The sequence below is a fragment of the Chiroxiphia lanceolata genome, chromosome 2 (genome assembly GCF_009829145.1).
Source record: "Chiroxiphia lanceolata isolate bChiLan1 chromosome 2, bChiLan1.pri, whole genome shotgun sequence".
NCBI classification, from domain to species: Eukaryota; Metazoa; Chordata; class Aves; order Passeriformes; family Pipridae; genus Chiroxiphia; species Chiroxiphia lanceolata.
The window spans coordinates 90,768,361-90,795,666 of record NC_045638.1 but is presented as its reverse complement, the minus strand read 5'-3'; the positions used below and the strand labels follow the sequence as shown (position 1 = coordinate 90,795,666).

Below are 27,306 nucleotides of genomic sequence, written 5' to 3'. Positions count from 1 at the left end.
ATCAGTCTTACTAAATGCCCCTTGGTTCTACTGCCAGGGATTTGAAGAATAACGAGGTCTGTCATATCCCACTCCAGCCTTAGCCTCCTTATTCAAGAGATCCGACCTTCTAAAAATAGCTCTCTCAGAATAGCTGTTCTATTCCTTTAACCACAGAGTTGCCATTCTCTGTACTTTTCTTTATCCCACTATATTCTTCTAGCGTTGCACAGAACTTCACACAGTACTAAGATCCCATGTAGTGGCAAAAACATGCTTTGTCATGTGCTCAGTACCTTCCCTGATACTGCACAACAGTTTACTGGGGTCTTTGGGCTGCCACTGCACCAGGAACTGATGATTCCAGGAAGCTTTCTGCAATAATCCCAAGTGCTTTCTCTGGAATTATAACTGCCCATCATGTAAGCATGACTTTTATCTTCCTTACAGTCATCTACTGCTTTTTTGCTCATTTAATACATCACCATATTATTTAAAAATCACTACTGCTAAATTTAAGAAGACATCTAATTTTAAATTAGCACTTCAAAATAAATATGAATACCAGAAAATCAAGCAGAACTAATTTATCCTAGCAAAGAAAAATTGTATCCACAGAATCACATTCTGTTTAGATTTAAAAATCACAATTTCTTTTTCTTTCTAGATTAGCCTGCACATTCTCCCATGTGTGGTGTATTTGCATGTTTGTGTATTGAGAATATATCTACAGCCTCACTACTGCCCACACCTACAAACAGGACAGCATCAGCATACTGTATGTATTGAACCAGAACAGGAGGAAATCCCTGAGTCTCTTAGATCATGGGCCTCAGGTTCAGGAATGAAAATATGCATGTGGGAAAGCTCCAGAAGAAAAGACAAAAAACAGATAGAGAAGAACATCATGGATTGACAGCACAGATTCTCACAGCACAAAGATGCCAGCATAAGCACATGAAGCTTTTCAGGGCATTCAGGATAGGAAAAAAAGGACCAACTTAAGACAAAAGCGCAGCCTACATCCAGGAAAGGAGACAAAAGGCTGAGAGTAGACTGCCTTATTGCCTAATGACTCACAGAGGTGAGGCAGAAAGGAAAGATGAAGGATCACATTATTCATATTCACTTTCCAAAGGCTATTATTGTTAACAATCAGGAACAACCCAGGAGACATTATAAGACTTCAATAACCAGCATCCCTTATCTTCTGTGACCCCACAGTATGCTTGCCAGTCTATCCAGTTATATGCATGTTAGTGCTAGTAAGTATGTGGGTATTAAAAAAATAATTTTCCTCCTTTATGTGGTCTTGTCTCGAGCTTTGTTGTTATTTGTACATGGTTTAAAAGAAAATAAGTTATTCATCCCCACTGTTACTAAAGACAACATTACTACTCCGACTCCTTCTGGCTATTGACTACAAACAAAACAACAATCTATTTGCTGAAATTAGAGGCGTTATTGGGATCAACAAAAAGAAGAAATTAGTTAAAACCTGTTTTTACTACAAAAGTATAAAAATCCAATGCATTTTTAAGGTAGAGATTTCATATCAGCCAGAAAAGATAATGCTAATGCATTCTCTGTGCACCTCTGCTGAGCACAGCTATTAAACGGAACAAATTTATTCATTCAGTTCCCAAAAATCCACACACGAAAATCCCAAACAAAACCACAAAAACAAACACCTAACCATACATGGTAGTTAATAATCTCTAGTCTAAAAGAGACAGCAAAAGTCTCTGTATGGTGTTTCCAACTGACTAGCTGTCTGAAGGCTAAAACCACACTTGTAGACTTAGATGAAAATGCTACTACCAATATAAACCAATTGTCTCTAATGACCATACAGTTTTAGTCTTTTTCTTCTTCATAAGCCTTGTCACATTCTCAGAATAGCCAGGAGAGTGCTGAACAAATGAAGTAAATGTTCAACAATATATTTACCTTCATTACTCAACCTGTAAGATTCTGAAATTCAGAAGCGACACTTCACAATAAAAATACACTGGAACTTCAACTACAACCATAATTTTGCATTCTATTTCAATTTCACATAACAACTTTTTTCTCCCGAGTAGCTATATATTAAAGGGAGATCTATTAATTTTTAGTTCTTATATATTTATATATATGTATTTTATGTATTTGTTTATATACATACAGGTTTACATATAAAACAAATACATATTATTCACTACATTTCATAGGCTTGCTTTATAGATATATATTTGTTAACTTACATTTTCACTAATATCAGTACTTTGTGCTGCTTTAACATCTTAAACCTCTTACGTCTCTGACCAGTTAATCCAGATTTATAGCTTTGCTGCACGCAGGGTTTTCAAAGCACACGGACAATTTACCAGATTTACTGGTAAATCTGACCGTCCTCTGGAATCAAACTGATTAACTAGATTGGAATTGCTTAATATTGCCTTAAAACTTCAATGCAATAACAGACATCTGCAAAAGAGTTTCAGTAAACAAAATCTGTTAACTGGAAGAGAAAAGCTAATTTCATCCAGTTCTGCATTACGAATAATTTTACCAGTACTCTTCATGACTAATAAAATATTACATAATGGGAATTCTTGTCCTCCATTCTCCACTGAAATACCTTGTTTATTTCAGAAGTTCAAACAGTAGGTAAGATAGTTGTAAAACTACACAAACGGTCTAACAAAGAGAAGTACTAACTTTTTTAGAGCGCATTCCAACTCATTCTTCTCATTATCTGCTTCTTGGAGCTGGGAGAAAATTCTGACCAAGAGTTCTTCAAAATTGGAAAGTAAATGAGGTTCATCTTTTCTTAGCTGCAACCAAAGTTGCTTCACATCACTCTCACTGAAAGCAGAGATCATAAAGGATTCATTAAGAAAGAACATTTCTCTGGCTGCAATAAATGTTCACAGCATCACAGTAGATGAAGGCTTAAGGGCATCACTAGTCAGAATACACCACTTATTAAAAACAAGGGCTACTTAAACTGTGCCAGATTTGACAAGGATAAAGTGGATGGGAAATGATGGAAATTGCATTTATTCAGAAAAATGCATCATAACGTGTGGTCATTCATGGCTGCAGATTATCACAGGATCTGCTTGTTTAGCGGGTGCCTTGCCAGACACTTCATCTGAACAGGAATGGATAAGAAAGGAGAGATACAATGAGTTACAATGTGCCATCCCATCACTTCTATTAGAAGTAAAGAGGTTTTCATGAATCTACAGTGAAGGGAGCAGTGCAAAAGCTAATCAAAACCCCTTCCTCGTGAGTTACTTAGACATGTTAAGAAATTGTGTTTGTACTGACTTCTTCCATTTTCAACACATTTTGATTCTACTGTGAGTCTGCTACAAAAATCAGAATAAAACATCTTGAAATTTCAATTTAAAGACTTACCAAGATAACGTTTTGTTTCCAAATATGTTCAGCAGACACTGGAAAAAAGATGCTCTACAGTGAATGACGATGGGTTTCCCAAGACTTTGCCTATATTCTCCTGAACAACTTTTTTGTTTGTTTATTCTTGACTCGCTCTCTTTCATGTGCATTGTAAGCCTGAACCCAGCCAGCAAAGACTGCTATATTTAAAGGACAAATCGAGGATAAGGATAGAAAAAGTGGGTGATGAAAATCTCTTCAAAATGAAAGCCTTTCAGGATGACTGACAACCAACTGTTACCCATAACAGGCAATCAGGTGAAGAGAAGGACTGAAGAGCACTTTAATTTCATGGTAAGAATCACTGATGTATTTCTTAAATATTCCTACCACCTGTGCAGATTCTCCCATTTTTGCTCCATGCTTTTTTTTGTTCTAGAACATTCCTTGTGGTTGAACAAAGAATGCCAGGCCTACACACAAAAAGATCCTAGTGCAGGTTTTACATTCCATGTTTCAGAGTGAGCCATCCTGGCCCTGGAAGAGATAGTGTTATCAGAATAATCACAACATGCAATTATGCATGAAGGGGAGAAAAGGCAGAAAAACAGGAGAAAACTTCCTTTCCTATGGTTAACTGGTGCACTTTAAACACAGGCCTTGCCAAAAAAAAGCAGTCATCATGCTTTGTTTGATTGAAAATCAGTGGCATCTGTGGATTATATGCTAATTATGTTCAAAACCCACGACACATAAAGTAGTTTAGCTTTCATATGGCAGAAAAACAAGTTTCATATGCTTGTAGTACAATAGTTTTGCTCTTGGAAATTTTGGTACTTTATCTGACAACCAAGAAAGTTAATATTTTTAAGAATCACTGTGTTACTGAGCAGTCTTGGTTCTTGTTATTTACCTTGGATTCAATTAAAGTCAAACCCAGAGATTAATTATAAAAAATCATACAATTGATTACTATTGCTGCAAAGACTCACTCATTCAAAACCCTTTTAGCTCCAAGCCGATCCATCAGATTGGAGAACTGGAATTCTTCATCCTCATCATCACCCATGGTCTCTTTGCATATAATTGGGCAGGCTGTTTCACCTTCTGATTGCTCCATCATGTCATTTTTCAAAGCAATCTGCTCCAAAAGAAACTGGCCTAAGAATTAGAAATTACACATATTAGCATTTTCAGAACTCAACTATAAGAAGCAATGTAATACTAAATATACTAAAGATCAAATTTTACAGTAAGTATAATTTGTGAGGGAAACACCTACACTTGTTTACAGGCAGAGTATAATGAGGATGAGGCATGGCAAGAGGATCTCGAGTTCTGTGGCTGACTTTGTGCCCACTTTAATGTCTAACCTTCAGTAAATAACTCAATTCAACATTCACAAACCTAATGAAAAAATTCATATCTCCATACAAAAAAAAAAAGACATAAATTGTAGTAAAAAGCACTTCATAAATTTGTGGTCACATTTTTTTATATGTTTAAATAGATGTTTGGAATCTAAAATAACCATAGCATCAGTTATAAAATTGATAAAATTGATAAAACATACATCAAATAAAATATAACATTCTTTTTAATGCATGACCAAAGGCACACTTCAAATTCCTACATAAATTTCATACAGAAAGCTACATTTTATTAACAGTAGTTGTACAGTGAGGATGCAGAAGTGAAATGGCCACATGAATAATCAATACACTTGTGCTCGGCTGAGGCAGACCAGATACATTCCATCAAGTTCTAAATGTGACAGTTATTTTATTTGAATATTTGCAAGTCAAAATTTTTAAGGTATCTAGGCAAAGGGGGTATGCAGAGGATTTTTTGTTAGATTCTGAACACCAGTACAGAAGTTACCATAGACACAAGGAAACAGAAATACTGGTGTGGGTTTATGGTCTTATTAACTCCATGTTCCATTTTTTCTCCAGCACCCAGCAGAGAATGTGGACAACAGAATAGAATATGTTGCAAAGAAAGGCTACAGTAAATTTCAGATTTATCACCATTTACAAATATGAACAGGATTCTCCCATAATAATTGGTGCAGTACAAGTTTTATCCAGGCACTACTCTGCTTTCTCCATGCTCTAGCTTTCTATAGCAGCCAACATCTAGTACAGCTACTGCTTTTGCTAGGAATACCAACATCATCACCTAGCCAAATGTGTGACTACCTAGCCTGGAAAACACCTGTGAATGCTGTGTAGAAGGTTAAAATGTATCACGCTTTACACTGTCTATCTGTCTTTTGTGAATCCTATACACAGGTGCTGTGTCCATGTCCTTTGTGTGCTTGTGTGTGTGCAAGTGTGGGTGCCTCTAGGATACACATTTAGCTTCACTGTCAGTTGAATCTGCAAACAGGAGAGCAGTGGCCACATCCCCCTTGTTCTCTGGACTGGGCTCCAGCAGTTGAGCAGTAGCAATCTCCAGGATCTGGAGCTGCTGGAGATGGGAACCACTTATGACCTCACTTAATAAACAGTTTTGGTTTTGCAGGGAATACTTATGAAAATAAGCTTAATTTAACTGAAGAAACATGTAATTTACTTGTGAAAAGTAAAGTAGTAATACATTATTTCATTTTTAAATAATGGTAATTTTCAGATTAAACCACACCCTACTAAGATACTTGATCTAGCTCTGCAATGGAAGAGGTAGGACATGAGAGAATTAAGATGTCAAACCACTGGTGATCTGAAAGCAAAAATTAAGGTATTATATAAATACTATAAATAAATATTATAAATACATAGTATTTAAATTGAGATTTAATGTTTCAATTCACACATAGAAGACATTCCATTTTCTAGAGGAAATGCTAAAATTTAAGCACAATATTGATTTTGCATAAACAATCGAAAACAGTCTCCCTAACATTGTCATCTTATCTGGAATGTCACAGCTGGGGAGAAAACAAACACAGACAACATGACAGTAAGAGCGCTGTTGCAAAACAGGCAATTACAAAGAACTTATTAGCTCCTATTATGCAGTAATAAGTGCCTCATCCTATTTTGTTTTGAAATAAATTAACATTACTTGAATTAATTTGTTGTAGAAAGCATTTCCATAGCTCTAAGGACAGTGGTATTCATACATTGTCTCACATTAATCTTAGAGATAATCTTATGACCTGATTGAAATAAAACACAAGATTTCCCCCCTCCTCACCCCCCCAGGTGAGGTAAACCTTCAAAAAAATTGTACATATATCTACTCCACAGCTTAAAACAGGTACAGATGATTACATCAAATGACTACATCATTTGTCTCATATTATGTCATGGCTTGCCATTTTACACATGACCCTGGAGCCCTTTATTCACACTATCTGACCACTTCTTCATCTACTACATATATCTGCTGTACCTAGGGAATAGTCTGGCTCCCTGTGTGCATTATTAAGTGTACTGTTAAGACAAAATGCTTCTTTACTGATGTGAAGAGTACAGAACACGAATGAAGCTCAATACAGGAGACACGCTTTCCAAAACTCACTGAGTCCTGTGATGAACTCCTTTGGAGTAAGTGAGCCATTGCCATCAGCATCCAATGTAACAAAAACTTTTTCGAGCTCTTCCAGGCTAAGAGGTAACTCAGGATGCAGTCTCTGAAATGATAAAACATACAGCAGCTTCATCCATTACTCCAGAATAAGAGGAAGACTAGATTCTACAGAACACCCATAATACAGAAGCATAGGACCTTTGTTTCCCAGAGCGAAAATCCGAACACATTACAGAGTTAAACAAGATCAACTGAGGGACATTTGCTTTAATAACTTCTTTATTTACCTTTATGAGCCCATTATGACAAAGAAGTGAGAACACGCTCCCTGTGACACAAATTCCAATCACACAGGGAAGAGGAAGAACTCAAAGTAGAGACTCAGCATCCTGGTGGCTACTGGACAATCTTGGTAGCAGAAATGTATGCCTAGTTCCTTCCACATCATGAGGTCAAGCAAGAGACTCACCAGATGACTACATTACAGAGGATATACTGTCCTAACTAAAGCTGCTTAAAAATATGTAATTTTGAAAATAACTGCATAAACAAACAAATAAATAAAACAAAGCTAAGAAAGCTGCATGGTCCAAAGATCAAGGACCTTCTTATCCTGTAACGAGTTAAATGTAGTTTATGACTGTCTACTTCTGAAATGCAGCATGCTTACACAAAAGAAGACATAAATTTATGAAACCATCTCCACAAAATTACATTTTTTTTCCCTGATAATCTCGAGACAGGCATAAAAGAAAAAATTTGTAAAACTGATCTTAATGGGTTTACTGCAATTCTTTTGACAGTGTAGACAGATCCCCAGAAACAGGAGGAACTGGAATGGCAAACAGCTACAACAGCAAGGATTTCCAGTGGGAGACAGCAATAGGAAGATTAAAACACCAGTTTGAAAGGCAGTATAAATACACACCAGTGAAGTCCTCTACTTTATTAGTTAAGCTTTTAATCCCCCCCCTCGAACTGCTGTTGTATATAAAACATACTAAAATTGCAAGCTAGTCAGCTGATAAAGTTCATCAGATTAAAACTGTTAAAACTGTTCCACTGCGGGGAAGGGAGTTAGGGCCAAAGAAAGTTTCTCCTTCAATCCAGGTACAATAGAAATGAGTATTCAATATACTAAGCCATATAGGTAAGGTAAGAATTGACTGAGTGCATTAACCAGGATCTCCCTGGCTGCAATGAAGGCTGCAATGGACTGTATGAGCTGAAGGAAGAGCAGTAAAAGGAATTCCAAGGCGGTCTTGAGAAATGAAATCAACAGTTTCTAAAGCACAGAACTATCTAGAACAGCCACAAAGGGATTTCTGAGCAGGGATTTCTAATTGTGGATTGCTACCTGCTTCCAAAAAAACAAAGAAAATTTATTTCATCAGCAATATGCCAGTTTCTTACTTAAACACGGCCGTCTTCCCAAAGCTTTGGATTTTGATCTCTTAGATCTAAAGGGAAACTTTTAAAAATGAGCTTCTGTTGTAAAAGTCTTACAGCCTACACTGCACTGATGAGGGAGGAGGTGCTTCAGACAAATTACTCTTTTTACACTTAAAAAACCCAGACTGCCAGGTCTTTGGGACCTGCCGAAGAAGCACTTCTTGAAAGCTGGTTGTCCTTGTCTGACCATGCCATCAACACAGACCCACTTGCTATTCCAGTACAATGCCTTGTGGGTCTTGCTGCAAACCTGACTGACAAATACATGCTTCCCCAAATATAGCTGGAGTGCCCTAACGCAGTATTCAAATTCTGATGTGAATGACACTAATTTTACAATAGAAAACACCACAATTACTTCTATTTTCTTGGGAAAGTATATGAAAGTAGGAGATTTTGAGGAATGCTCCATTAAATTTCCTGTGGATAATTTACAGACTTTGATGAATTAGGTCACACTTACCATTGTTACTAAGATTAAGTCAATGTTTTCCCAACCTCTTGTTTTTATTCTTAATAAAATAATTATTTTTTTTTGTTGTTAGGAAAAGAAAATGTTATTGGTCTCATAATTGTGGTTTTGTTTATCTGCTCATTTCAGGTTTACTGTAAAATCCTTTAAATATGAGGCTCTTGAAAATTTTAAAAGAAAAAGAAATAAAACATTCAGAGATACCATTGGAGCTTCAAAAGAAACTATCTGCATTGCCACAAAATGTGCTCTGTGCTTTCATGACATCTATGCTTAGTTCTCTGAAAATACCAAGCTTTTACTCTGCTAAATAAAAAGACAGAGGTCAAATAGCTAAGAGCAAGATCTGAACTCAGTTCTGCTGTACACACTTTACAACATTAATTCTCTTTATTCATTACAACCTCAAGACCCAAAGGACCAAGCTCTGGTTTCAAGTCTCAGGTAGAATATGCTTTCTTGCAATTTCAGAAAACCTCTTGTTTGTTTGAAAGTTGAGTACATTTGCTATTTTGAAATGGAGTGAAAAAATTTTAAAAAAAATCAGTATTAACATAGCCTCACAATAAACAGCATGATATAATCAGGGAGAAGTAAATCTTTAGTATAATTACCATATTACAGGCACATTAGAAAACTTCGCAAAATTTGTTCCATTGAAATTAATTGGATATCAGATACTCAGCACTCTCTGTTGAAAATCACACTTGTATCACATGACTAAAGACTGAAACACCTAATGTTACCATCCTATATTTGAAGTAAAGCTTCATTAATGGTAAGTAGCACAGAACTACCTAACAGCACAATGTAAATATGACCAACAATTAGTACCTTTTAAAGATTTACTTTATTGATTTATGTCTTTGCTATAGGGAGTAAACATTATGAAAAGTACAGGAAATAAAAGCAAGTATAAAGAAACACCATCTCAAGTGTCCTGAGCACCCTTATTTTTGCATTTAAATGAACTTACATACACTTACATATATACTGAAGTTGTCAGACACAGTAAACAAGCACTCATGATGAAATAGAAGAAATGTACTTTATCTGTTCTTTGCAATCCTTTTTCTACTACAGTTTAGAACCTGATATATAAATTTATCAGCACTCTAAGCATAAAATCCAGAATCAAACAGAAATAAACAATTTTACGTTCCATGAGAAAACAGGTATTAAAACTTTTTATACACAGATATGGGTTTTCCATTAGGTAAAAATATATGCCATTCAGTTTTTGGAAAGACAATAAGATTATAACCTATTAAATTCTCTGTAGGTCTAGTATTACCAAAAATTACCACTGGCAATATATTTGTTTGTGTTCAGTTACTTCAATGAGGTAACATAGATTGGTAAAGCCTACAGCACAGCAAGAATCTGCACCCCCTCTTTTTTCAACTTTGGATAATTAATAAAGGTCATCCGGAAACTCAGCAACACAAAACTGCACAGAAACCAGAGAAACCTCTTGAGAGCTAATAAACTGAGCAGTTTACTTAGATTTTTGGTGTGGTTTTTTTTTTGTTGGTTTTTTGGAGGGGTTTTTTTGTTTGTTTTGGTTTTTTTTACTTAGGTTTTTGCTCTTTCTAGGTAGTTAAAATTGTTTCCTATGTACAGACACATCTTTGTTTCTGAGGGCATGCAAGGTTTGTAAATTTTACATTACGTGCTTTCTTTGATAGTTGTTTGCAATTAATTCATTTTGCTCCCACTCCCCAATTCTATTTCATCCATAAGTAGTGAAGCAGAAATGGATTAACACAATTAAATTATGATTTGCATGTCATGCATGAGTTTATACTTGTTTTCTGCCACATACTGGTTCAAATCATCTTATCAGTTCTGCAGTATGCACCCAATCACATTTTCAAAACATTTTGTTATATATAGTTCCTTTTTTTGTCAACATTTTCAGCAAATCTGATTTTGGGCCCTCAAACAAATTAAACACAAATAGGTAAGGTTACTGCAAATACTGAATAATGCTAAAAATACTGTTCCTCTATACTTCCTACATTTATATGTGATCCAGCTGAGAGTTCACCATTGTTGGGCAACGAAACCAAAGTGAAAGACTTTATTTACACAGTTTTACTGAAAAAAACAGAAGGATAAAATTGATGGACTGAATACATTCATGACATTGTGGCAAATTGCAAAGTAATGAATTTACTGGTGTTTCAATTTTTTCGATGAGAATGGAATTAAATTCCCGGGGAATTTTTTTAAACTTCATTTACTTTGATTTTCCACTTTTTTGTTGCTTTGACTGGAAAAAAATTCAGGCATTATGTAAGACTTCAAATATATTATTTTAAATTCCATGTATCTGTTTAAAGTTATGAGGAGTGTGTTAACACTTTTAACTCTAAATTAATCCCTCTCAACTCGTTAAGGGCATTAAGAGCTTCTCTCATTCTGCATTTCACATAATCAATTTTGTTTTACCTGCATGTCTTGACGAGTGACAAAGCCTTTGCCTTCCAGATCACAAATCTGAAAGAACTCTTGTGCTTTTCCCAACACAGTTAGTTCTGGGTCTTGTTCTCCAGTCCTGCCCCTCTCTGCATCTCCTGGTGGCACAGGACTGGCACGGTCTCGCTGTATTCTGTCCATTGTCACAATCTCAGCTCAGGAATATTTTGGGATGCTGCTATCCCATTTACTCGTAAATTCTGATCTGAAACCTGTGCATGGAAGGTAAGGAAAAAAGCAAATCAGACCCTCTTAATGATGTTTTCCACAATCTCTTAGCAACCGTCTATTTAATTAGGCACTAAAGCTTAAAAAGAAAAAAAGCTTTTTGAAAACGTCTACCCTTGATGGGCTGCACTAAAGACACTGCAAATGGGATGATGAATGAGGAGAGGGCAGTCTGAGGAAAGACAAAACTAGCTCCGAAATGGAATCTCAAAGCAAAATCAGCCAGTTTGGCAAGAAATATGGACAATCAATCAATATGAACAAGAAAACACAAGAAATATGGGTAAATGCAAAAATAATTTAAAGCCACTACAAGTATTAAACTGGTATCTTTTGACTCTCATCATCTTAACATCATGTATCACAATTTGCATCTAGTGTTTTGGAACACAGTCATATGACAGCTATAAAATGGAAGGTAACTGATATCTGAAGGAAAATGATGGATCGTGGTGTTTAAATCAACTAAGTAAAATTAAGAGAAAGATAATGTATTATGGAATTCTGAAATATTTTCTTAGATTCATCCTGATTACTTAGGACCTTGACTTTCAGCTGCAAAGGAGAAATAATTGCTAGTGAACTTGGTGCAAATATTTCCCTGTATGATTTTAACTTATTATCATGTGGGTAAAGCAAGTAGGAGACAGACCGTTTCATTGTAGTACTGTGTATTTGTGACAGGATGAGAACATGTGTACAGTTAGTAGCTCTCAGATAACATGCAAAAACTTGACTCATTATCCGCATCTTGAATTTGTGTTTCTGCTTTTCTAAGTAGGTCTACCTAAAGTAGCCACAAATTTGTCTGATAATTTTTAACAGATTCAAGTATTTTGTAAGGCATTTAACTATTATAAAGGAACACAGCCTGATTCTGATCCATGCACAACTTGGAACAGCTCCAACAGAGGCCACTGAGAATTGTTTAAATCTGAAATGTACACTGTCTTCAGAGTACAGGCCTTGGCATTGCACGGATGCAAAGGAAGAATCTGAGGAAACAAGACCTTAGGCTTGTCTATGTAGTTTCTTAAGGAGAAAAGGCTCACATAGATAGAGCAATTCAGCCAGAGCCTGTTTTATTTTATGTTTAAGTTCAAACCTGGCAGTGTTTAAAACACAGCATCTTCCAAGAATTTCACAGATGTCGCACTTCGAGCTTGCAGTGGCTTCCCATGACAAAGCAATTTCTCTGATAGCTAAGGGTCAGGCAGTTGGATTTCCCATATTGCATGTAAGTATAAATGCACTGTAAACAGGACATTGACTTCAAATCAAACTAGGACGTTGACAAGCAAATCACTCACCCCCTCTGAAACCATGTGACAAAAATCTGCAAACATAGGTAATTTTCCTCTCTCTCCCTCCTCTCTTTTACAATCATCATCCCAGGACTGTTCCTCAAATACTCTCTGAAGCTGAAACAATTGTGGCTTAACAGCCAAAGAACTCAGACGTCAAAATCCTTCCTAAAGCAGAGTTACGAGCAAGAGAAGAAAAAACTCTGAAAGAAGCCAAGGAATGGCTACATCCAATGCCATTCTGCCTTAGGAAACTCCTCCTCAGAATGCTTCAATTATAATGCACAGCAGTCAGGGATGTTCTATAAACCCCAAGACCAGCTATTTAAACAAAGCCCCTGCCCCTACCTGCACCCAACACACTGCACAGGGTGACTCCCAAAAGGCACCAGAGCCTATCAGAGCACCCATGCCAGCAACCAAGGAGGCCCTGGATAATGAACAGGGCGAGAAAATGCTGTCACAGGAAATACTGGTCACACATAAGAAAGGGCTTTTGGCTATTACAGCTGCCTGAACAGTTGTATTCTTTCTCTTACGAGAAAAATTTCTAGCTCAGAAAGTCTGACGAGCCTTCAGCAGTTGGGAAGATATACAAAGGAAAAGATCACTCCATAACTGCCCAGTTTCTTAATGACTTCACGATGTTTCCAATAATAGACAGTCTTAAAAACAGTAGAAAAGCTAGATGAATCTTTGCTCTCACTCTGTATAGCCATCCACAAGTGGATCAGACGGAAAAAACCACATTCAGACTATAGTGGTATAATAGTCTGGATGAGATTCTCCTTTCACACTGCTTTTACACACCTGAACTTCACTTACGTCAATACAGCTCACTCCTGGCTGACACCAGAGTATGAGGTAATCAAAACCAGGCCATTGGTTTCAGCTTTGCAGTGACACTAACTTAAAGACAGGTTTAAATATACAATAAATCAACAGGACAAGTGCAGCCTAATAATGGTCTTGACAAGATCTGGCACAGACTCCAAATGTATTGGAGATTTTGTTTTTCACATCTCAACAATTTCTCAAAAGGCCACAACCGCAGGAACAGGCCCAGTGAATCATAATAGTAAGTTTGCTAGTGCCTGTGGTCTCTGCACAGTCCATTAGACTTCCATAAGAAAAAGAAAAAGGAAAAACTGTGCAAGGAATAGATAGCCAACTGCATGTGAAAAAACAGAAATACAAAAGCAGATTAAAAACAGTGGAACAAAAAGGCAGTCCATACAATTTGATAGAGTTATTTGCATTTAACAAACAGTACAGTTCAGCAAACATCCCCATGCTTAATACTTTCATACCACAAAATGAAATTACGTGCATCATAAGAGCCTTGCCTTCTTACAAGTTGCCCCGCCTTTTAAACACACCATAAAAACTTGCTACACAGAGAGCGTCTTCAATACAGCAGAAAATTAAATTAGAGCATACGCAAAAATCCTTATATCCTTATGGCAGCTTCTAAAGCTGGCAGAGTTCATCGTAATTCCTAGAGTGTCCTGATACTTTGCAAATGCTGGTAACGACATGAAAGATTAAAACTGCAATGTCCCACACGACTGAATCAGCAATGTAATTATTTCAAGGCCAGTTTTAAAGAACATAGGTAGTTTCATTCACTCATCCATCTCCTTTAAAAAACAAATGGCTTTAGAAAACAAATCAATCCTATTAAGACCTTTGATTTCCATTCTTTTAGCTACACACTTCACTATGCAAAATAGGTCATACCACGACCTGATGCAAACAAACATTGCTCCAAATAGTAAACAAGGATGTGGGCTTTATGAGGTTTTTGTAGATTAATCATGAGGTAATTTTGGACAGGTCTGTAAAAGGCAGGTCACTGTTAATATTTTAAATGACATTTCCATCATTTCCAGTCAGGTCTACTGTAAATCACCAAACTCTAGAGGTACAGAACAATGCTAAGCCACAGATTTCCTAAGTCATGACTCGTGACAGCCCCAGTCTCCTTAACTGTGATAGTTAAAAACGTAGAGCTCTTTTACCTGCATTCACGTCTCTGAGATTTTAGGCATCAGTAAAATATTTTTCTTAGCAACTGTCTACAGGTAAAAACTTTCTGCAGCACACTTCCAAACATATCATCCACAGAAAAATGTAGCAAGCTTACTTAATACTGAAGTCACCTTGGATTTATACAAAAGAGGTAACATTTATGTTTTATGAACACTGGAAAATAAAAATTAGATTGCATACTTTTTCTACAAGAAATATATTTTCCTACAATCAAATTATCACTGCTAAAATAACCTGTAGTTGCTGTGTAGTATGCTTATACATCAACAGGGACCTCTTCAAAACTAACTTAGTGTCAGAGTCAGTTATCCTTCAGCATTATGCTGAAAAGCTCCTAAAGCTAAAATGTATCACCACAAGTATTTTATGTTAGCACAAGCCTGCTGAAAGAAGTCATTCTGTTTTGCCTTGTGTTTAAACAAGTGTTCATCCAGTTAGACAGTGAACCCTGTTGAATTCTTTCAATTTAATTAGGAAAGTTTTAATTTATTTAGTTCAATTAAGGTCAAGTGGTCCATCAAGGCAATAAAAATTAAAAAAAAAAAACAAACCAGGACCTACAGAGAATGACAGAGGAATGAGACTGCAGAGACCAAAGAGAGCACCATATATAACCATACTTAAGTACACAGAAATTTGTTAGATACAGGATCGGAGAAAAATGCTCCCTATGCACATAACACAATACACAAGAAGTAAAATTCTTTTGCTGTAACCTGGCAGACAAGCTAGACATGAAAACCCACCCAAGGATAAAGAAAACAAAGCACTGAACTGCAAAAGGCTGCAAAGGCAGTGCAACTGCCATCATGGAAGAACAGAACCAAACACAACTCTGCAAATAATGGCAGAGGTGGGAATTCCTTGAGAAAGATGAAGATAGCACTGGACCTCAATGTTACTTTTAGCCATTTTTAAAGATCTTAAAAGACCATTCAAAGTACAAATTCAGGCCCCACATTTAAAACAACCAGCAGAGATTCTTAAGTTGTGTGCTTAAGAAAATATCTGTTTTTTCTTAACTTTGTCTAAGACAATTACCCTCTAAGTCTCACGGAAGCATTATAAAGCTTGACCTAACCATATGAACACCTAGACAGAACTAGATGAAAAAAATGGGACGTCCATCCCTCCAATTTTGACATTTTTAAAGTAAAAACATGCAAGTCAGAAAGGCACTGAAGTGTATCATCAAAACCTCTTCCACACAGCCTGAATTCACTTCTGTCATGATGTACACCACCTCTCATGGTTCTCCATCTCAGGACATAGTGCACCATGGAGTGGGTATGGGGAGTTTAACTGTGGAGGAAGAGATCTGAGGTTGGCTGCAGTTCCTATGAGGGATCACAAGAAGATAGTCTGAGAGCAATGTGTCATGAAAATAATTTCAGGGGAGTAGCAAAAGGCAGACAACAGAGGAATCCTACATCCACTGGCCTACAAAAGGAAAAACTTTTTAGTTATGTTGAAACTCCTTTCCTGTGAGTAAATTTCTGTGGGAGAACCAAATTCTGTTTATAATCAGGCTTAATAGAAACTCTCCAACCAGATCTGACTAGCTTTTAAAGATTAGGGGAACCATTAGTATCACCTACTTTGACATCTGCAAGCTTATACTACAATAAGGTTTTAGGTTTCTTTAAGATTACTTCCAATTTATTTCCACTTATTTTTATATTTTCCAATATAATTCAATTTATTTCAAAGTAAGGGAGGTTAGTAGAAATCAAGGAGGGAAGAGACCTGGGAGAAGATATTGTTTGTTATACATACATCACAATCATATAAATGAGATTTCTTCTTTTCAGAAGATTACTCATTTATTAAAAACAAAACAAACTAAAACTAAAGAAGAAGGAAAAAAAATCCAGGTCATATATCTGAAGCAGAGTCTCCACAATATTAACTGTGAAACAGGAGAAAACCAGAAAATATTAATCAAGTGAAAGCGTTAATGATTCCAAAACAGGCTATCAAAGACTTTGAACAGAGACCACTTAATGCCCACTTGGCATTTGTCCCTGGATGAATCCACAAATCCAAATGTTGGAAAAAACCCAAATGATGTCACTCCTGTGCACAATGATGCAGAATCCCAACTCTCTGAATGGTGAACATGTGCTCATGAACCTTTTTTTTTTTCCACATCTCCATCCAAGGAACTAGTTTTCACTGGGCTGGCAAGAAAATGTTCTTCTTCCAAAGGCCAGTTTCCCCCACAGATGAAGAAGAAAGTTCCCTGTCTGCCTGCCTGCTGGCCTGTATGGAAGTAGTAAGCAAAACTATTCACATATTAAAATTCAGATGTCCAAAAGTAACAGAGGTAAGAAAAGGAAGCAGGCAGATTCATTTATTCCCTATCCTGCTCTAATGAAAAATAACTAACAGGATTTTTATTGCCTAAATTTTAGCAGTTCTTAGGTAACCATATTGAAAAGGTAGGGTGAAGCTAAATGGACCTGCTTAGTGCTGCTAGGCTCCTTCAGAAGTAAGGCTACTTTAAGTAGTTATGATTTTAGCAGAAATGCATCTTTTCCACTTGCTTCACTGCTTAGATACTTCCCTTTTAATATATTTAAGAAATTAAAAGCTAAGAACTATCTGGAAATGCAAACTACTTATAAAAGGACACTGAATCTGGGGGAAACAGTCATCATGGAAATCACTGTTGCAAGAATAGTCACAAAATCATCAGAGCTGTGAGAGCACTCTGCACTCTGCGTTTCAAGGACCCATGGTCTCCTTCCCTCCCTCCACTGGCTCTTTCTGCCTTATTCAAGGACATTAACTCCAAGAGGAACTCTTCTCTCTCCCTCTTGTTCCTTGCCTGTCTGCTGGTTGCAAGAATCTTGAGTCTGCAAGAAACTGTTGACCTCTCTAATACCTGAGCAGGATGGTGGTGTAAGTGTGTATGTGTATCTGAGTGTGTGTTTTCTTCACAAATTCTGTCTCTATCTCTCTAATGTACAAATAAATCGTTACTGCACACAAATACAGTTTGGCCAGTTATGTATTATGGGCTAAAACTCTAGCTAACATCTGTGACTGCAGCATTAGTTTTGATAAACATTCGCATGTAAACAGGACAGACAGTTACAGAACTTGTATCAGAACTATTATAGAGTTATGTAGAACTATTTTACCATTATTTCGATTTCTTTCTAAAACATAAAATTTTAGTTCAGAGATGTAAAACCTATTCTTAAGAAGGAGCACCTTACAATATATGCAATACATCAACACATTCAAAGTATGGTTAAGTCAAAAGTGAGCTGACTATCTGACTGCAGAGAATCACAGAATCATTTAGGTTGGAAAAGACCTAAAGACTCAGAATGATTTATTGTGTTGCATTGTTCCAAGTACTGAAACTAAATGCAATTAACTATATTGATAACAGCATTATACTATTAAATGGTGTAACATGAAGTTCTGGTAGGATATATTCCCAATTCATATGAGCTGTTCCATTTGTTGACAAATTATTTGCATTGGAAACAGACCCCCTCCCTCTAAAGTAAACGCATGGAAAAAGTTTAAGTAAAGCAGTATATATCCCTTTTAATTGTCTTATCTTTCAGGTTTTCCTAATGACTCACTGCTAAATGGAGATACTTTCAGCTGGTGAAATGTGGTTGACAAGAACATCTTTAAAGCACACCATTTTCACAAAAAAAATCTTGAAATATTCTGCCTCCTCCAAAACTCTTTGCTAAAAATGTAACTTCTGAAAAAAAAATCAAAACCTTTTATCTGCCTGAAAACCAGCAAAATTTTGTCTTGAAGTCTAAAATTCACTCTCTATTTCTAATTTTCAAGGAATGTTCCACCTTTAACCAAATACAAAGGATTCTGAGATGCAAATTAAATATTCTCTTCCAATAAGAATTGCTTTTTAATGGAAAAAATGTCAGTGGAAAATTTCAGTCTACTCTGCCGCTGACATTAGTGGATCCAAGCTAATACAGATTGCACTAGAGGACCAAGAGACATATTCCAAGTGTTTTCTTAGTTATTTGGCACTTGGTTTGCAAGAGTTATTGTTTTCAAAATTTTCAGAATTTCTAAAACTACAGACTTGCTCTTGGGAACCACCTTTATCTGAGTCAGTGGCACAGTTTATATAGGACAAGAGCAGGCTAGAGAGGCACAGGAATATTTAATTTGGTAGTCCACTGTTTTTCTATTGCAAGAAGTAAGGGTACAATATGAAACTAGAAGAGTCATATTTTCCTATATGCAGAACAAGATAACCTTCATGCTATCTGTTCAGTGTGGCTCGCTTCCAAGGCCTTGGAAACATATATAAACAAATCCACTTATCTATATTTGATTAGTAGGCTTGGTGTACCTCATCCTGTTCAGTTTTACAAAAAAGCCTCACAACGCAAACAACTAAAAATGCATTGTTACAGATTCTTAATTGGATTTTAATTCACCACTGCTTCCAAGGAGAAATATAGCTTCCTCATTCTCTGTGAGTCAACTAGTCAAAAAGTTATTCTGGCAATTTTGTGCGATCCCTGCCTTCATTTAATACTGAGCTTTAACGAATGGAAGTTTTCTTGACACCCCCTCTTGTGAGACTAAGGAATAGGATGAGTAGTGAGGAAAAACGGGCTGTTGCAATGGTAGTGCAGGTCTGGCAGGGCCCTCTGGAGGTCACAGGCTCTTCCAAGGGGCACATATCCAGGCAGTGGCTCAGCAGTGTCGTGACTTCCCCCAGTGCAACAGGTATGGCTACGTCATCATTTCTGTCTGGCAAAATAAGGCATTAAAGCAAGGCGTAGTCTGGGACACAACAGAATAAACCCACAATACAGAGGCACAGCAGAAGGAGAGTATGAGAAGGAAGTCAAATTAGACTGAGACACGATACACAATAAATCTGATAGTGACTAATGAGACAAATTGGACAAGATTTCCAGTAAGCTATCCTATACCTTGCTAATCTGCCCCTGTGGTGATTCAACTTACTGACTGTGGGGAAGAATAGGAAAAGGTAGTGGTAATTACATAAGAAATGCAGGCAATTATTTATCACCAATTTTTTGTTTTTGTTTTCTCTTAGAAACAATAAATCAATTCAGACTGAAAACTCTTGGCCTGACCTGGTTAGATCTTTGTCTGGTAAGAGCTCCAAAGTCTTCAAACTTAGTTTCAGTCAGTTTTTTGACACAGACATCCTGGCAATTCTGCAGGGTAAGTCATGGACGGCAGAATTAATTATGGTTTTGCATCAGGTTAAACTTAAACTGATTAAATCTGCTTTTTTTAACATGAGAAATAAAACCCTAAAGATATATTACTCCCTCCTTACGTTTAGAACTATACGTTCATATATACTTATACTGCATGACAGCATATCATTTCTCAATGAACAGAAACAGGAGGAAATGAGAGATCTGTTTGAAGCAGCACATATATCCTGTGGTATAAAGAAACCACAAGAAAAGCTTGCAGGGTAATGCTCTTTAGTGCATTCATTTCTGCTACTTTACAGTTCTAGTCCACCACAAGATAAGAGAAAAAGGGCGGGTAGAGGTGTCTCACAGGGAACCAAATACTCCTCCTCCATTTCAGCAGCAGTGAACTTAAGTTTCCAAGAGCTGGTAAACCAGGATTCTACAAACTATTATTGCCCTAAATCTCATTTGCTATTTAATCCATTCACAGAAATACATCTGCTCTTTGTACTAGAGACACTGACTTCTAAATTTCTTTTCTTGATGTCATAAAAGATGACAATTTAGTATAAAGAAGATTGAAATCTAATTTTCAGTCTTTTGGATGTAACAATTCCCTTTTGAGTCGAACAGTACTCAAGTCCATAGTGATAAACTTGGGGACCAGATACCTGAGTCCTTGGAACATCCCACAATTGGCCAAAAAACTTTTACCCATGCATCAGAATAATTCACATATTCTAAAAAGAAAAGTGAAACTAGCTTGAAAACTATTGTTGAAAACCAATATGAAACTAGAAGAGTCATATTTTCCTTCCAACTAAGAAAATAGAAGAGCATGTTAAATTAGCCAAAGTTTCTAGAGGGATTTCACCATTCTCCCACTTGTGACACTACCCAACTTTCACTACATGCAGTCATAATCTGTTCTACTGGTGTATATTAAGAAATCTATTATCCTCATAGCAGCAAGTTTCTTTTATGACTGCCATTTAGAGTCATCATAGGCCTTTACGATCAAGAAAGACAGAAAACTAAATCGGGTACCACACAAGTACTACAGCGGTGTAAGAGTGACACTGAACTATTGCAGGGGGACACAGGCATCATTTTTACAATGGTTCAGGAGCAGCAGTGCCTTCATCTTCACCAAGTATTTGGTGGGCCTGAAGGCAGCCACCAGCCACAAACTCAAGTATCTTCCCCGTATCTGTCGCGAAGTGAAAACCAGCGGGGCAGCTCCTGAGGTAACCAGACCATAAAGGGATTTCTCTGTGACAGCGACTGTCAGCCTCAGCACGAAGTTACATAAGGCACGCAGAACTGCAAACACAGCCACCATCAGTCAACAGCACTTTTAGGCACCACCTTTACGAAACATTCCCTGTGTGGGTGGAGTCACGACAGCTCGCACCCTCCGCACTCAGCTGTCGCTCCCCACGCCAGCCCTCGCCCCCCGTCGGTGCCGGCGCTGCTCCGAGGAGGGAGCACGGCAGAGTTGGATGCGGCGCCGTGCGGGCGTTCGCGCTGGCAGCAGGCGATGCGGGGGCAGCACCAGCCTGTTCGGCAGCCACCCCGGTTCATCCAGATACCTTCCCTGCTGCCTTCCAGCCTGAGAGCGACCTGAGGGAGAGTTAAGGGCAGGGCCTGGGCAGCGACCAGTGCCCCCTAGGCTCTCCATGCTCGCCCCTCCCTTCCTGCCACCCTCCCGAGCAGCCCCAGCTCTGCTGCGCTCCCGGGGGCGGCAGTGGGACAGGACGTGTCCCGTGCCGGCTGCTCTGAGCCTGCCCAGCCCCGCCGGGGCGATGTGCCCTTGCGGACACCCGCGCTCGAAGAGCAGCTTGCGACAGAGCTCGGCACTTTTGGGACACCGGGGCTCTGCAGAACAGGGTGAAACAGCAGCCGCGAGTGCCTTCCCGGCGGCAGCTGCGCCGGGAGAACGGTCCGGCTGTGCATGCACCTCCCCGTCTTCCTGCCCCGACTCCTCTGGCCCGCGGTGCCGCCCCCAGACTCACCTGCCGCCGCCTCCCGCAGGCGCCCGCCCGGTGCGCTCGAGGGGCCGGCTCTCCCCGGGCTGGAAGTGAGACCGCGGAAAAGCTGAAACCACTTCTCTAACTTTGTTTTGAGCACGGGTGACATAACTGGGCGCGGCGGGCTGCGCCCCGGGGGCGGGCCGGCCGTCCTGGCCTTTCCCTCCCTCCTCCCTACCTGCAGCCAGAGCGCGGTTGCCCCGCCCGGCCTCACCTCACCTCACCTTGAGCGAGAGAGACTCGCCCTCGGCGAGACCAGAGAGCCAAGGGAACTTGAGGAGTCTTGGTCTTCCCTGGTCCCTCTTGCAGTCAGGACTACATGCACGACGGTTCTCCAGAGTAAGGGTGTGGGTAACCTAAACGGCACAGGGCAGGAGAGTTTGGAAAGGCGCAGGAACACTCATGACAGCAAGATCTTAAGGTGGCGACCAGTCCAAATGGACCATCTAAGATCTTCCCCATCTTGTCATCTCAGACTGTCTGACTTCAACTTACAGAAGGTGGTGATAGGGAGACAGAATTAGTTCACATTCGATTCAAAGATTTCACTTAGCCTAAAGTATGTTTTGAAAAGTACCTGCTTCTGGGATCAGGTTTTCTGAGTAGTCCCTCCAGGAAGAGAAAAAACTTCAACATAGTTCTCATCACTGTACTATCCCAACTGCAAAACAGTTCTTAGGGCATCGTGTCTGAAGAAGGCTTCATTCAGTTCTTGATCAGGTGATCTGTTTGCAGCCACATCTAAGTGTCTAAGACATTTAGACACTTAGATCTGGTTGCAGACACATCTAAGACTCAACTGCAGTGATCTGTTCTTGGATCCTTACCAACATTGTCCACAGGTTCAATAACTGTCCCAAAGTAAAGCTCCATTCACCCAAGCCACTCCTTTTCACAGTAAGCAAGAGCTTCTACTTGCCTTCCCAACCCATCTTTCGTGAACAGCCTGTAATTGTTCAGGCTTATCTCCTTAAAGTAAGCTACAATACTAGAGCAGTGGTAAAAAAGCAAATCTTGCAGCTATAAAGGGGAATGTGAAGACAACCTGCAGGTAGTCTGCCGAATACAGGCACACATGTATGCCTGGTAAAACTACTTACAAAGCACTACAAGTAATCACTTAAAAGAGTTATTAAACATCGAGTTCATTATGTGAGTTTAACTGGGATAGCTTCTGCAATAGGAAACATTTCTTCACATATTATTATGATTCTTAGACTGTAGACTTATACAAGTTTCCACAAGGCAAGCTTGAGTGTGGATTTACAGTACATTAAAATGCCACTCGACAGTTACTGCTCACATTCATGCTCAGTAAAAAGAAGTAAATATTTGAAACTTGCTTACCACAGCAGCTGCATTATATGTACTGTGGGCTAAAATAAGCACACAGGTAGTTGTCATGAAATCATTAGCATGTTGAATAGCTATAATACTCTGCATATACTGACTTAACTCAGGCTTTTATATTTAACCTTTTGCTGTTTAAGCAAAATAGTGGGTAAAAGATGGAATTACATTTCTTTTAAATGTGTGGACAATTTTCCAAGATTCTTTCAGAGAAATGAAGGTGCACTGTCAGCCACAAGGTACTAGACACAGTTCAGAAGCTTGTGGAGAAACTGAAGACAGCATATAGAAAGTTTCATAACAGCAGGGGATTTGCCACATGCATGGGGAAAAAAGCTCACTGAAGTAGCATTTGCAGACTTAGTGGTAGCATTAATGTATTAAGGCCCCAGGGAATTTATCTGAAAACTGAGGATTGCTTAGGTATCTTGTTGCAACAACTCATTCAGTTTTCTTCCTTATCGTATGAGGCAGTTTGGACTTTCAAGTTTCTGTAAGAAAGTTTTGGGGCCTACTAAGCAATAGTAGAAGAGCTGGTCAATGAAGTTTTCTAGGTCTTGTCTAGACAGCTAATGAAATTTTTACATATATCTGTGGATACTTTGGAGTATAGTGTTACAGAGCCAGCTAGAAATAGGCTATTGCTCTCTGTTTTTGTTCTCTCTCACAGCAAAATGCCATGGATTCTATTGCACTCCTGTACTGCTGTGATTTCATTCAGCAGTTTCTGATCATATACCTTTATATACACTCCATTTCATAGCTGATGATGGCAGAGACAGAGAGGCTGATAGACTTCAGCAGCCACAGTTTGTTCTTCATGAATAGTCAGAATCAAATCCATTACCATAGCTCTCTCCTGAAGTAAGTGGATTGAAAAGCAGTAAACTCATATATAGTGATGTCAGAGACTATGATACTAACTGCAAAGGGAAAAAATAGCCCAAGAATAGAGGTTGGGCATGAATCTACTTCTTAACACAGGCCTAAATTACAGTGCTAAATGGAATACTTTAAAGAATTAAACCCTTCTATGTGGGTCCAAAATTTTCTTCTATAAAATCTAGGCATAAACTCACTTGATTTTCTTCAAGACTAAAAGCAGGAGATATTGAAAAACACTGGGGTGCAAAACATATTGTCTGGAGCTAAGATCCTTCTGACTGCTACGTTTAATGTACAATGAGTTAGAAACTAGATGACAGTTTCTACCACTGGGTTATACAAATGCCAGAACTACAAACAGAAACATGGTAGGCAGAAGACAGCTTGCAGCACTTAAGTCAGGAAATGCCAAGTGCAATATAAAAATAAAACCACCACCCTTTAAATAAAACAGGCTGTATTTCACAGTTTATTTAGGGTGACGTGTGTTTATTTCAGTCTGGAAAGCCATCATACTGCTGGGATGCAAGGGGTCATTTCCTTCTGCATTTAGGCTGTTAGAGGCCTATTTTGTCTTTCCACACTAATGCAGCTTTTAATTGCCTATGAAATTGCACCACCCTGAGGGAACTTCATAGTAACATTCCAAATTGTGCTTTCCTTCTTTATGCTCAAGGATCAGAGGAAAAGCTACAGAAACTGGAATCATATATTTATGAAATTTACAGATTTATGGTAAATTTTACCAGAAATTTACATTAAAATGCAAATTGTATTAAGTGGCAGCTAGGAAACTGGAGGTCTTCCATCTTTTCCAGCTCTGCAGTCATCTCACTTGCCAGAGTAAAGGAAATACACATTGAGTCTCATGTCACCTACAGTGCAGTATGATTGTGCTACACTGCAAAAAAAAAAAAAAAAAAAAAAAGCAAGACTTTTCTAAAAATCGGGGTTTAATTATGGAGTTGATCTGGCTGTCATCTATTCCAACCCTTGCTCATAGCAGAGTCAGCTAGAAGCAGGTTGTTCAGAGCCTTGTCCAACCGGATTTTGAAATTTCCAAAGATGGAGACTCCACAACCTCAATGGGCAACCTGTTCTAGTGCTTGGCCATGTACACAGTAAAAACATTGTTTTGTTATATTTAGGTGGAATTTCCTGTATTTTAATTTGTGCCCATTGCCTCTTGTCCTTTCACTTTGCAGTACTAAGAAGAGACTAGCTTTGTCTTCTTTATATTCTCCAACCAAGTATTTATATACATTCATAAAATTACTCCACAAACCTTCTTTTCTTGAGGCTAAATAGTCAGAGTTCTCTCTGTCTCTCCTCAGATGTTTCAATCTCTTAATCATTTCAGTGGCTGTTCTCTGGATTCACTCAAATATATCCATGTCTCATACTGGGAAACCCAGAACTGCATAAAACACTCCAGATGTGGTCGAGTACTGAGTAGAAGGGAAGAATCATCTTCCTCAAACCTGCCAGAAACACTCCTTCGCATTGCAAGTTGCCTTGCAATGACACTGGCCAGCTCCCTCCCTCACTTCTCAGGGATGCATCCCATCAGGTTCCATAGACTTAGAATCATAGAATATCTCAATTTGAAAGGGATCCATAAGGATCATCAAGTCCAAATCCCTGCTCCCCACAGGACTACCTAAAAACTAAACCATACAATTAAGAGCATCATCCAGATGCTCCTTGACCTCTGATAGGCTCGGTGCCATGAGCAGTTCCTTTGGGAGCCTGTTTCAGTGACAGACCACCTTCTCCATGAAGAACCTTTTCCTAATGTTTAATCTGAATTTACCCTGGTTCAGCTTCATTGCATTTCCTTGTTGCTGGTCACCAGAGAGTAGATCAGCTCCTCCCCCTCCACAGCTTCCATTCAGGAAGTTGTAGACTGTGGTGAGGTCACCCCTCAGTCTTCTCTAAGCTGAACAAACCAAGGTGACCTCAGCCAATTCCTCCTAAGTCTTGCCTTTGAGACCTTTCACCGTCTTGGTCACCCTCTTCTGGACACACTCCAATAGCTTTATGTTCTCCTTACATTGTGGTGCCCAAAACTGCACACAGGACTCAAGATGAGGCCATACCAGAACAGAGCAGAGCGGGAAAATCCCCTCCCTTGACTGGCTGCTGATGCTATGCCTGATGCACCCCAGGACACAGTTGGCCCTCCTGGCTGCCAGTACACACTGCTGGTTCATATTTGACTTACCAGGGTCCCCCAGGTCCCTTTCCACAATGCTGTTCCCCAGTTTCTCGTCCCTCAATTTGTATGAATAACCAGGATTACTGTGTCCCCGGTGGAGAATCCGGCACTTGGTCTAGATAGATTTCATACAGTTGGTCATTGCCCAGCTTTCCAGTCTACCCAGATCTCTCTGCAGGGCCCTTTTTACCCTCAAGAGAGTCCACAGCTCCTCCTAGTTTAGTATCACCGACAAAATTACTTATTGTACATTTGATTCCCATGTCCAGACAGTTAATAAGAACTATTGAAGAGCACTGTCTGTAAAATTGAGCCCTGGGAAACCCCAGGGCTGCCAGACTGATGTAACTCCATTTACCCAACGTTTAATGGACTTGTCTAGCTGCGTGCTGGGTAGTTGATTCAGAAGGATATTGTGAGAATAGTATCAAAAGCTTGGTAAAATCCCAAAACACCACATTTACTGGCTTGGTCAACTAGATGGGTGACCTTTTCACGAAATGAAGTTAGTTAAGCAGGACTTTCCCCTTGTAAACCTGTACTGACTATAATCAATGAGTGCATCGTGTCTCGGAACAACCTTCTCCATAGTTTTACCAGACACTGCAGTGAGACTGGCAGGCTTGTAATTACCTGGGTCTTCCTGCTTACCCTTTTTGAAATATTGCCAGCTTCCAGTTGACTGGGACCTCTCCAGACTCCCAAGATCATTGAAAAATAATGCAAAGGGGGCCTCCGA

General features: G+C 38.7%; 1 protein-coding gene across 3 annotated transcripts in view; it reads right to left on the bottom strand.

The window, feature by feature from the left end:
- CRACR2A (calcium release activated channel regulator 2A) overlaps positions 1 to 22,204 on the bottom strand; it is a 54,439-nt gene extending 32,235 nt beyond the window's left edge. For 2 of the 3 annotated variants that reach the window (XR_004355688.1, XM_032681020.1), the window contains exons 1-5: positions 22,100 to 22,204; positions 11,285 to 11,523; positions 6,898 to 7,009; positions 4,362 to 4,530; positions 2,683 to 2,829 (exon numbers count right to left, since the gene is read on the bottom strand). Coding sequence is in view for 2 of the 3 variants with exons in the window: in XM_032681020.1 (XP_032536911.1) it covers positions 2,683 to 2,829; positions 4,362 to 4,530; positions 6,898 to 7,009; positions 11,285 to 11,452 (596 nt within the window). In the remaining variant the exon portion in view is untranslated. Of the gene's footprint in view, positions 1 to 2,682; positions 2,830 to 4,361; positions 4,531 to 6,897; positions 7,010 to 11,284; positions 11,524 to 22,099 lie in introns of those variants that run through there. The other variant, XM_032681021.1, reaches the window with a different exon arrangement.
- Between the last annotated feature and the right edge of the window lie 5,102 nt (positions 22,205 to 27,306).